The following is a 12,756-nucleotide window of genomic DNA, read 5'->3' on the forward strand; positions in this document are numbered from 1 at the left end:
AAGTGATAGCGGCGCTTATGTAAATGCAAATGAACAATAGAAAGCGATGTGTAATTGCTAAAACTGTTTATTCTTTCAGCTCCATTGGGACTGATGTAAACAGTAAGTCTGAATAAGTCCCTTGTAAAAATAAGGAATGTGGTGTTTATAATATTTAATAGTGAATAAAATATATGCATACTTTATAGGTATCTCTAAAATTTCGTATTAGTTCATCTGTGATACTATATATTAGGGATGGGCTGATATGAAATTTTGGCCGATACCGATAAAGTACCAGTATAAAGTTAACCGATATTCTACCGATTCGATATAAAATTAGAGATGGTCCTTGAAGAACCTGAAAGGTTCATTGACCTCCTTAATAAATGTGTGTTTCAAGGTGACTGCAGTGCAAAAAAAATTGCATATTTAGACATTTACTTTTTTAGAAAGTAGGGCATGGAGATCATCCATAAAAATTACAACAAAATGGCAGAATTTTGCACTAAATTATCAGATATATATCGGATCGGTAAAATAATCGGTAATTTTACCTATAAACTGATATGCCTATATCGGCAGATACCAATAGAGTACCGATTAATCGGTTCCATCCCTACTATATATACAATTTGGCCATACATTTTACTTGTACCTTCACATATTTCATTTACTTGCAGCATGAAGCTGGCCGTGTAACGTTGGAGGGCTGTTTGTCTGAAGATTATTATAAAGTGAGAGACCTGTTATATGAACAGTATGCCATAGTGTAATAATATGTGTGGATAGGTGATTACCAACTTTCCAAAGCATGTGAACGATCATCAGCATACTGGGTATGTTTGCAAATATGCAAATACTATGCGGTTTACTATGTGGAAATGCATTTACACATGAACACTCCCAGAAAATGTGATATTCATCAAATCATCTCATCATGAAAATAAATTTGTTTTTTTTTTTAATGTAGTTTGTTCTGTTGAATTTATTTAAATCATGTATTTGGTAATTGTTGGTAAGTATACTGTATTTTCATGTATTAATTATGGTTTAAGGGTATAATTAAAATAGAATAAATTTACGGTAGGTTGCAGGTTCGACTTGATAATTCAGTAAACATTATGGACTGGGCAATCAGGTCATTAAATTTGAAGTTGCTTTGAGTGGCAAGTAGATACTGTACACAAAACTCAATTTCACAGCTCATACAAAAAGCTTTCAGAATTAAATGTAAATGAATTTTGAAAATAATGTTAACAGATTCCAATTTTAACTCGGTAATTTGAAGCAAAAATTACCAATCCTAACACAAGTAGTTAAAGCTAGGAATTTATAGACTTACTTAGACCTCTCTGATTGACATACCAGCATATGGCACATACGGAATGGTGGCAATCAAACTGCATTAAGGCATCAAAAACCGATAGCAAACAAACAACATGTCTTCTTAAAATATAACAATAACAAATATATTGTGTTCTTCATAATTTGCATTCCAGAAGTAAAAATGTTAGAATGATAAAGTTTTAAAAACTTCAGGACAGTATTTTGTCAAATAAAATTATAATTGTGTACATTATTTAAAAAAATTGAAAAAAAAAGACCACACATCATTACAGAGAAGGCCAATTGGTAGGGTGTGACTGCTATGCACAAGACCCAGGTTAGATTCCAAAAGTGATTGATTTGGGGTGGGAATTCCTCCAGCAGTGTACCTGTGTGGAGCAGCTGGTGTTCACCCAGCCTATAATATATGGGGCTGATCACATCACCACAAATGGCCTCATCTCCATGTTCCCCATAGCATATTGAGATGTGCATGGGGGAGCTTTACCTTACATGTCCTTGCAAGTATGAATAATTTGTCTTAGATGGTATAGAATCTTCACCAGTTGCAAAAACTTAGGATGCCTGGCATGCTTGAATAAATATGCATGTCATTTGTGTCTGGGTGAGTAGTTTTTAATAATGTTCCAGGAAAGAAGCGTACTATATCTATTCTTGAAAATGAAAAAAAAAATTAACAAATTTAATACATAAAATGATGAACAGTTATGATAGTTACAATAAGCTGAATCATGTTTGAGATTTATTTAAATTCTATCAATATTACAGATAATAATATATTATTTGTGATATTGAGTATCAGTTACACAGATGAACAAACAAAAATATTTTGTTAACGTGCCACAGATGGAAAAGAGCTTGATTTTAAGCTGAGAAAATATGTTAAACTTGCATTACATCAAATTGTCACTAATCATCCTCTCTTTGCTTGCCCTGTATTCAAAGAATGTACCCTTTTCACTTGGCACCTTCAAATGTCAAACAGCAACATGAAACAACCTAGCAAGTCAGCAGCAGTGACCTTTCTCCAATATTTTGGAAGACATGGATCCCAATGTGGTAGAACTCTGTGGAACACGAATCCAAAAGTTATCAAGTGCAGTTTTCATCTCATGTAGTTTTGGAACTTGTCCTCTGACGTGATTGTCCAGTGAATGGAAAAGATGGTAATCGGATGGGGCAATGTCTGGGGAATAAGGCAGGTGCATTAATGTTTTCCGGCCAAATTGGAGAATGGTGTCGGGATGACCTAAACCATATATGACCTCTAATTACCCAATTATAACTCCATTAAGCCTTGTTTCCATGATTATGAAAAACTAAATATGCTGACCAAGGCAGTAATTTATTTTATTAAATAACATAAACTAACGTAACGTTTCAACCTTCTAGCAAGGTCTTCTTCAGACTCTGTATCAAGTACAAAAGTAACCAGATACAACAAGAAGGGTAATATATATACACAAACATTACTCCCTCCAGACTATTTAGAAAGTTGTTTGGAACTTTCTAGCAGATGACTTTCACTTTCCAACTTTACTTTCACCTAAAAGGCTAAACACAATTACTTCCATATAGAATGTGGTTGGACTTTTTAATCTCACGCTCTTTTCCCTTCATTTTTCTTCCTTCTCCTCTCCTCTTTTTCTCTTGTCCTTTCCACTCTTTCCAACATCTTCTTCTATTCTTTGTTTAACTTCAGTCCCCCATTCCAGTTCATTGTGTCTTCTTCGCCTTTCTTCTCTATTTCCTTGGCTTCCTTCCATTTTCTCACTAGCATTCTCTTCTCCCTTCCTATCTGCTTAGCCTCATCCCACTCTATGTCATGTCCTGTTTCTCTCGTGTGTTTAAATATTGCATTTCTCTCTCTCTTAAGTCGTACATCATCCCTATGTTGTTTCAACCTGTCTTTCAGCCTTTTTTTCGTTTCTCCTATGTACACACTCTGACATTCTTTACATTTTACTTCGTAGATAATCCCTTCTTCTTCCTCTTCTCTGTTTTCCTTTTTCTTGTTAGCATTCCTCGCTATTCCTAAGATGCTTCTCCCTCCCTTCCTGTAAGTTTTAATTCCTGCTTTCCTAAGCACTTTGCATATCTTTTCTGTGGTCTTCCCCATACTCCTTATTCCAAACCTTCTCTCCTCTTTTTCTTTCTCTTCCAATTCTCCCCTGCCCATTTTCTTACTTGTTCTGTTTATGTCCAGTCTATCCTGCTTCTCATAGCCATTCTTTTCCAGCTGTTTCCATAGGCTATTTATTTTGCCTTCTTTTTCACATTCTTTCATGCATATTTTCTTGATTCTGTCCTCCATATTCTTTATAAAATTTATTTTTGTCACCTCACTTACATCACTTCTTTTGTGGCAGAATACCCCTGCTGCACACTTCTGATGCCAAGCGGTTTCAATTTCTTGTCCTCTTTTCCTTTTCATCAATATATCTAGATAGCTTAACTTGTCTTCTTCTTCTATTTCAAGTTCCAATAATATCCCTCTTTCTTCATCTTGAATTTCTTTGGCAAAAATGTCAAGCTGCCTCTTCGTTCCCTTCCATATGCCAAAACAGTCGTCCACATATCTGCAAAACAGAATCATTTTGTCACTTCCCTTTTCTATCACTTTCTTTTCCCATTCATTCATAACCAATTCAGCCAATGCTGGGCTTAGACTGGAACCTATATTTAGTCCTTCACTCATTAACATTATTTTATCTCCCATTATACTGTAACCGTTATTCCAAATGGTTTCCAGCGCCTTCACTACCCTTCCACTATCCCATTCTCCTATAATTTCTTGTTCCATTCTCTTTTTAATAATGTCCAAAACGTGTCCCCTCTTGATGCTCGGGAACATACTTTTCACGTCTAAGCTAAACATTGTCGTCTTCATCTCATTTAACTTAAGTCCTTTTATGAGGTCTACTACTTGTTCACTGTTCTTAACTGCTCTGCTTTCTTGCTGTGTTACTAACACGTCAATAACTTTCTATAATTTCTTTTCTAAGGGTTCCAAAATATTGTTTCTACAGTTCATTACTGGTCTTAACTTTATCTCCTCTTTGTGTATCTTTGGAAAGCCTTTCAAACTTGGTAGTCTTCCTGTCTCCTTTATGCATTTCTTGAATCCTCTCCTCCTACAGTCTTTTATGATTCTTTCTTTTATAGTTTGTTCTTCTCCTTTTCCACAAATCTCCTCATATCCATTTTCTTTTAGGTCCTCAAACTTCCTATCGTACCATTCTCTTTCCATCACCACAATTGCTCCTCCTTTATCTGCCTGTTCTATCACCACATCATTTCTTGTTTTGATTTTCTTCATCCCTTCCCTTTCTTTTTGACTCAAATTATCTACTTTTCCTTGTTTTCCCATTTCTTTCTTTAGTATGGCTGCTGTTCTTCTTCTAATCTTGTCTCTTTCTGGTTCTTCTTTTATATGGAGCACTGCTTCTTAATGTCATATATAACTTCCTCATAATCTAAATTTCTTTTTTTTTTTTCCTTTCTTTAACTTTGAAACCTCTGCCTAGTTTTGAAAAAGCTTCCTCTTCTTTTGTTAGATCTACATTCCCTATTACCACAACTCTTCTTCTGGTATCCTCTTCTTCTTCCTCTTCTCCTCTTTCTTCTTTCCATCCTAGTCCCTCTCCTTTCTTCTTCAATTTTATTTTCATTTTCTCTCTAAATTTCTCCTGCCAGATTTTCATTTCATGAAATGTATATTCTCTCGTAAAAATGGTGAGACCATCTTCAATAGCTTTTTCAATTCTTGTCAGGTTCTCCTTTATTATTTTTATATCCTTTCTTCTTGCCCTTATTTCATTCCATATCAGTTCTTTTTCCATTTTCTGAACCAATATCCTCCATCTCCTGGTGTTGCAAATCACTCCCTTCTTACTTATTTTTAATCCTTTAGGCACTGTGCCTCTCTCCAAACATTTTCTCAGAAACTTCTCTTGTTCGTCTTTGTGTATTTCTTTCCTCTTCAAGTCTTTCCAGTTGTTAATTTTCCTCATCAGCCTTGGAAAACTTTCTAAATAGTCTGGAGGGAGTAATGTTTGTGTATATATATTACCCTTCTTGTTGTATCTGGTTACTTTTGTACTTGATACAGAGTCTGAAGAAGACCTTGCTAGAAGGTTGAAACGTTACGTTAGTTTATGTTTTTTAATAAAATAAATTACTGCCTTGGTCAGCATATTTAGTTTTTCTAATTACCCACTGCATGGAGGAGACTTTTGCCATTCACAAGTGCTAGCACCACATTTTTCAGTTTCTCACGAATACTTTCCAGCTGCTGAGGGTATACAGTTGTACTGATTGTCTGGCCAGGTGGCAGGAGTTGGCAATGCATGATATCCTGAGCAGTCCACCAAACGCAGAGCATACATAAGCTTCTTTTGATGGTGGTGGTGGTTTTAGTTATTGTTGAATGGGTTCATATGATGCTATCCAATGATGACATTGCCGTGGAGTATTGTAAAAAAACCACTTCTCAACAGATATTAACACTGTGTGCAGAAAGAGATTCTTCTCCAGATGTGGCAGCAAGGAGCACAGACATCTGCTCATGTCGTCTTCTGACCTGTAGTCAAGGAATTTGGTCACACCAATACCTTACGCCGTTATCCAAGTTGAAGGAGGTGTTGTTGGCTATGGCTGTTGATCTTTCAGCACATGGTTCATCTACGAGAGATTCATCGCCATCCTTGAATCTTTTAAACCACCATTGCACTGCCTGCTCATTCACCACATCATTGCTGAAAGACTGGCATATTTCTTCCCTGCTGCTGTTGCATTTGTTCCAAGTTTAATTTCTTACAGCATACAGGAGCTAGAGAAAGCTATACATTAGTACTGCTAAAACATGTTTTTGTTTGTGTGTGGGAGGGTGAATGTGGAAAATAGGTTTTTGAAAAAGTGACATCTTATAAATTTAGTTTGTTTTTTTCTGTCGTGGTTTTCAAAACTCCTTTTCCACTTAAATTCAGAGCTGGTCCTAGGGTGGGGCCACTCAGGCATTGCCCCAAGGATGCACACCTCAGGCAGCTCCATGGTCGATAAAATAATTGTGTAAAAGCTTATAGGATGCTGATGTTTGCAATTAAGCAACTGATCTAATTTTTCTTGACTTCGTGGATTGTTTTGACACTTAAAAACATTGGCTTAGCAACATATCGTGAGGCCCTGGGCAAAATTAGAATGCAGGGCCCCCATCCATTCTTTAAATTTGAAATTTCAATGTGAATCGTTAGAAAATCTTAAGGGATACATCAGCAAATTATCAAATTTAAGTAATAATAATAATAAATTACTGAGGAAAATAATATTTAATAATACGACGGAGAAATTTATACTTGGCAGAGGTATATTCTTGTAACACACAGCTGGAATTTTCTTCAACCAAAGTAGTAGTAATAGTACGTTTTTAAAGATGTTCTTCAGGCACTGATACATAACTGAAATATCCTTAAATATGCCAAACTTTCTTACAATCAGAAATACAAACTACGAATCTTTAAATATTACCTATATTATTTTTAATGTTTTCTCCTTTCCACCTCGTGGTATGTTCACGTCATCGGCTGCAAACTGATCTGTGATGATCGTGGTGGAAAACTTCCTTCTACATCAAAACACCGCTAATCACCAAAAGGCACGTTAGAAATCATGCCCTCCATTTTCAAGCCTCTTGCAACACCAAAATACACCATTCTTCAAATGAAGGTACTAATAGTCGCAAACATTAAAAGTACATTTTTGAATGAAAATCCTGTAGAATGTAGCTGTTACCAAAAGTACATTGTTCCTCAATACGCATTCACAATGTTAAACAGGTTACGAATATATACGGCGAGACACGTAGAATAAAGAAATAGAGCACTATCTACGAATGTTCAAATTGAGTACAAAAATCGTAATGTTAAGTCAGAGAGCAAAAGTTCAAATGTGTTGAAAATCATTGAGGTGTGACATTGAAAGTGCAAGCTTGAAGTCTGGCGTTCAAGAGAGTTCTGGATTGCTGCTATGCAAACCCAAGTAGGAAGTTCCAGGGACAAATGCAGAGACCTCTGTTTGGTAAAATCGTGAATCGACGAAATAACCTCGGGGGAATTTATGAGATGCGGAGCTTCTTGAAGGGAAATTTTACGTAATCTAACGGGGATAACAGAAACTGGCTTTTTATGATGAAATCGCATCATCACCGTTACAGGCATAAGAAGAAAATATCGAAGGATGCACATAAAATGTTGGTAGAGCGGGGGGAAAGGGGGGTTGGCTAAACCACAATTCTCCTAGGGATCCAAAATATCTAGCTATGAGTCTGGCTCAATCGGTCAATATCAACAAATCTTAAAACAATAGTTATGTGCTTCATATGTGTGATATGTTTGATACAATCGATTTGACTTTTTTTTTTTTTTAACTATAATGACTTTGTTGCACATTAATTGGACCAGTTAATTTTGAATTTCAGGACATAATATCCGTGACAAAAATATTGAGCCCTCAGTTTACGTGCTTGTAAAATTGTACTCCGTGGGAGGAAAAAATTCAAATATACCTCATTGGAAAGCTTCAGGTATCTACTTTTTAATAAGCGTTATCTGAAAATTAATCTTAACTTTGTTATCTTACTATAATAAAAAAATCACTGAAAAGTGTAATTTTTCTTCCAATTTTCACGAACGGGGAACTTAACACAATGCAGTTCATAATCGACTGTACATATATTTTTAAGATTGTGTGTACTTGAAGTTTGATTATTTCTGCACCTCTGTAGAAAAAATCAAATGCATATTTATACTACATGCTTCAAAAATTGGAATTTTAGGGAAACGTGCCAACTTGAAACGTATAATTACAAATTCAATGAAATTGCAAAAAACTGTTGATATAACGCATATGATCAAATTCCAGAAGTTTGGCATGTGTATCTCAAATATGGTTCCAGATATTAATTATTCTTTCGCACTCCTAATATGGTAAACGGGTGCATGACGTATGGCCAGGTGCGGCCAATCTCTGCGGGCTGCAGGCAACTTCCACAGCGTTGCCGTTTCGCTGCACTTCGTTGCGAGAATTGCGCAAGTGCGTTCAATCGAAAGTATTGTCGCAGCATAAAATAATGAGTGAAATATTTTTCATATTGCAAATGGAGTACTGCTGTTTATTTTGGGGGGAGAAGGGGGGCTTTTCTTCTAGCTGTTAACTTCATATGAACGTCCTCTCCTTCGATGCCCGGTGGAGGCACATAGTGGTTTGAATCCCACTTTAAACTGTAAGTCCAGTCCCGATTAGCCTACCTGTGCATAAAGTGAACTTAAAGAGAGAAAAAACAACTCCACTCGGCTTTATATGAATGTCAGTTTCCCAGTATTATTTTATGTCGCACATTTAAACATATATATTGAGTGCAACGATGTTCGATGGGAGATCCAGTCTTCTCTGTATACAATAATAACGCACCTGCTGTGTACAGCGATTTCATAAGCAAGGGAAACAGAGCGGTGTACTAGCGATAGCAATGCGTAATAATTATATTTAAAAAATTGCGCATTTGAAGCCTTCACGCCAACTAACATTTTAAAATATATTTCGAGCAAAAACGCATGTAAATTGTGTTTATCTCGCAAAATTCACTTGAGCATTGTATCGAGTACTGGTGGTGGTTTCAACATTTAACGTGTTGCTACACATTCCACCTGAAATATTGTTTTTATATTTTGGTCTGTTACACAGCTGCAAGGAGTTGTGGGTTCATTTAGAGAGACAGAAAGACTAAAAACTAATAAATATAATGAGTGAAAGGTAAAAGTGTAAAAATCTGTTTCTTTACATACAGTTTTCACTGTGCTGAGACGTAACCCCCAAACACTCCGCCGTGCACTTAACAGCTTGGTTGATGTCTTGAGATGCACCCATTCGTTTCTCCTGGTAGAAATATCTCGTGGCATTGACTATCATTTCCTTTGCACCACTATGATATTACTGTCTTGCCATTATCATGCAACAAAAAAATCACTTCACAGAATCGCCATCACTCGATACCGTGCGTACGAACAAACACGTGAACTTGTGAGAGACCGACTGCCTGGACAGAATGCACGTAAGAATTATTATGGCTATGTGGGTGTTCAGGCAATATTCATGGCAGGAATGTAAACACAGAAGTGAAAAAATAAACTTTTGGCATATCTACAATGCTTTCCTTTCGGCTCATTTCCTGTGTCAAAGCTGTTTGGACGCAGAGTGTAAATGGCAAGCGGAAAAGCTTGGCAACAAAGCTCACGCGTTCTTAGCAAGGATGTGAAAAACGCGGGAACCGGTTGCCAAGAAAAACAATTCTCTCTGTTGTTTTCCATTCGCACAGTCTGAAAGAATGAGATATGGAAATTTGATTTTTATTCCACAGCCATAATTTTGATATGCATTTCATGGCCACTACACTGACCATTTCCGAGTTTGCAACATCATAATTAATCATTAATTGTGGATGTTCCACAGCTGATAGTACCATTATATTTGGATGAGACTTTTCCACATAAACAAGCTTCAATCACCAAAAAAAAAAAAAATCATATTTTTACTACAGTTTTACACTAAGCTACACACACTTGAATTCGACTAATGTAAAAATTACATGAAAAACTACACTTTTACAAACATTTTTGCCTGCAAGAAACAAATTTGGGTCTCCTATGTACAGTGAGATTCTTCAAAAAAATTTAAGTAATTACTTTGAATGGGTGTTTGGTGCTACACTTGCATTAATTATTATGCAAATTGAACCATTACCTGTGAATTTTCGTAAATGACAACTTATCTTTTTTTTTAACATTTGTGTATAAAATAGAAGAAAAGACAAATACATACTTATCGCCTCCCCTGCCCCTCTTAACAGAAAACTGACTTCTGGGCTGTGAATGACACTTTTCTTCATATCATTATATCTTGCACTTTCACGTTCAACAGTGAGAATACTAAGTCCACTAAATTTGGCCTGAAGCATACTACTCTACACTAGCTTCCAGGAGTTCTTCACAAGTTAGCAAGTTATCAATTTTTGCATAATTGTTTCATATGAGAAATACGACAATAATTTTTTACTATTTTTCGAGCTCCCTTAGACATAGGGCCCACTCGCCTGTATGTTACACTTCTGATTTGATGTATTCATTCAAATTAGAATGTTAAAGTAGAATTGAAAGCCAGATAAAAACATTGTTTTAATTTTATTGTCCACAAAAATGGTATTTTCGATATAGTTTTCTTTCTTCTATTTATGACATTTTTCTTATCAACTCCATGAAAAGACACAAGACCCCTTCAAGCGGTTGCCCACTTTGCCCACTCCTTGATATGCCACTGCTTAAAAATATCCAATATTACTGAAATTCTAAACAAATTACTACTGAAAAATAGTTTTCAAATACTTCAGTAAAAATAGGTAATAGGCAATATTAATTTAATTATAGAATGAAATCATGAAGGAAAACTATTATTTTACATTAAGAGTGGCCTGGAGTTTTGCATGAAAGTAGTTTCCTGGCCTGATGCGATACAGATGCACCTAGCGACATATCAGGGAACTAGGAATTCTTCTCGGCTGTCCCCTAAACCAGAGGACTTTCTGTATTATTAATACAGAACATGAAATTAGTAGAAGTGAAGTACCATAACAAAACTGTTAATAATAATAATAATAATTGTAATAATAAATGTTGGCAGGGCCCAAAACAAAGCATAGCCTAGAGGCCAAAATTTTGTAAATCGAGCGGTAACGAGGCAGAAGCTAATTTTTTTGAAGGAGATGTTTTTTTTATACAAAATCGATATATAATAATAATAAGGCAAAAATTAGTAACAATTATTATTTCAACTATTAACTAATCAAGTCCCGATAATAATTAGATATGGATGGGAGCGAGACTACCTGGAATTTAAAAAAAATAAACTTGGACATGCATAATACTAAAATATGGAAAAACTGAAAAGGAGAAAGACGGACAAAACAACGTAACAAAATGTACAGTAGTAACAATGTTGTCAGGAAACAATAGTTTAATATTCAACTTGCACTTTGATTAAGTAGTTTTCCTTGTTATGATATGTATTAAGTCCCGGTGGCTCAGTCGGTAACGAGTCTGACTACCATGCTAAAGGTCCCGGGTTCGATCCCCGGCCGGTTCAAATCCGGGAACTTTTCTAACGTCGGAAGCGGCCCTGGCGCCCACCCAGTGTCGAATAACATGGGTACCGGGGGGTAAAGGCGGTCAGGGGCATGATGCTGATCACATCACCACCACTCACGACCGGATCAAGAAAGTGTGGGGCGTTACCCCACCACCCCCTATACACCTTCATGGCATAGTGCTAAGCACAGGGGAGCACTTTACCTTTTATTATTATTATTAAGTCCCTTTGCACAGTTCTCATCGTTGAGAGTTCACAGCAGCTTTAATCAGCCAAAGTTGATTGATTTTGTTTATTTTACTTTGCCTTTCTGCCACTATTGGCTAATGATGATTGATGAAATTGATGAAGAGATGCTCACAAAGGACATGTATGCCCAGACCGGGTTTTGAACCCGGGACCACTGACATCGTAGCGAAATGAGATAACCACTCCACCACGGAGGCTGGCTAATCGACAAAGGCTGGGGACAAACTCTCAGTGGTGACGTGAATCCCCTGTTGAAACATATGACCTGTTGCACTAAACAAGTTCCTGCATCACATTAGTTGTTCTCTCCCATTGTGATTTTTCCCAATGTTGATTGTTTGCTTACAAAGTGAAATTTCACTCCAACTAATGATAGTATGATCTTCAAGATAATCACTATACGTATTACAAAGTACTCTTCAAAATCCCCAGTGAATTGGTCACAATAAATTGACAGAATTTCGAGGAGAGGCCGAGCCACTGTGGGCCCACACCTGGCTATGCCAATATACGTAAGTAAACCCATGGCACAACAGGCCAGGGCCTACCTACCGACTGCTGGTCTCACTCGCACTCCAACCAGTTACGGGGTGACGTGTGGTCAGCACGATAAACCCCCAGTTGTTGTTGAAGGTTTCCGTGACCAGGTTACGCTACTCAGTCCTAGTTCCCCAATTACCTAGGCCGGTCCTATAGACTGGCCGGACTATCAGGAGAAAAATTGTTACGCTTCTCCCAGGAGACTCGAACCTGTGCGCGTCCCGTAGCTGGAGCCCAAAGCATAATACCTTAGACCGCACGGTCACGATGCAGGACAGCAGGCCTGTAGGCAGCATTTTATATTGGGGGGGATGTTCATCCCTTATGAGCAGCTGCCATTTAAGGGCGAAACAGTGAGGGAACCCCTGAAGATGAGTTTTTGTTTCCTAATTTTGATTTGGCAAAGAGGGCTCTCTCACTGCATGAAGCACCCCCAACCCTATG

The 12,756-nt window shown here is 36.9% G+C and overlaps 1 protein-coding gene across 3 annotated transcripts in view; it reads left to right on the forward strand.

Moving 5' to 3' along the window:
* The window catches only part of Cpsf100 (cleavage and polyadenylation specificity factor subunit 2), a 57,944-nt gene extending 57,009 nt beyond the window's left edge, over window positions 1-935 (forward strand). For all 3 annotated transcript variants that reach the window (XM_083118828.1, XM_083118825.1, XM_083118826.1), the window contains exon 16: window positions 663-935. In XM_083118828.1, coding sequence (XP_082974954.1) covers window positions 663-755 — 93 coding nt within the window. In that variant the 3' untranslated portion in view covers window positions 756-935. The remainder of the gene's footprint in view (window positions 1-662) is intronic.
* The last annotated feature ends 11,821 nt before the right edge of the window (window positions 936-12,756 follow it).

This window comes from Lepisma saccharinum, chromosome 3 (genome assembly GCF_977018435.1).
Source record: "Lepisma saccharinum chromosome 3, izLepSacc3.1, whole genome shotgun sequence".
Lineage (NCBI taxonomy): Eukaryota > Metazoa > Arthropoda > Insecta > Zygentoma > Lepismatidae > Lepisma > Lepisma saccharinum.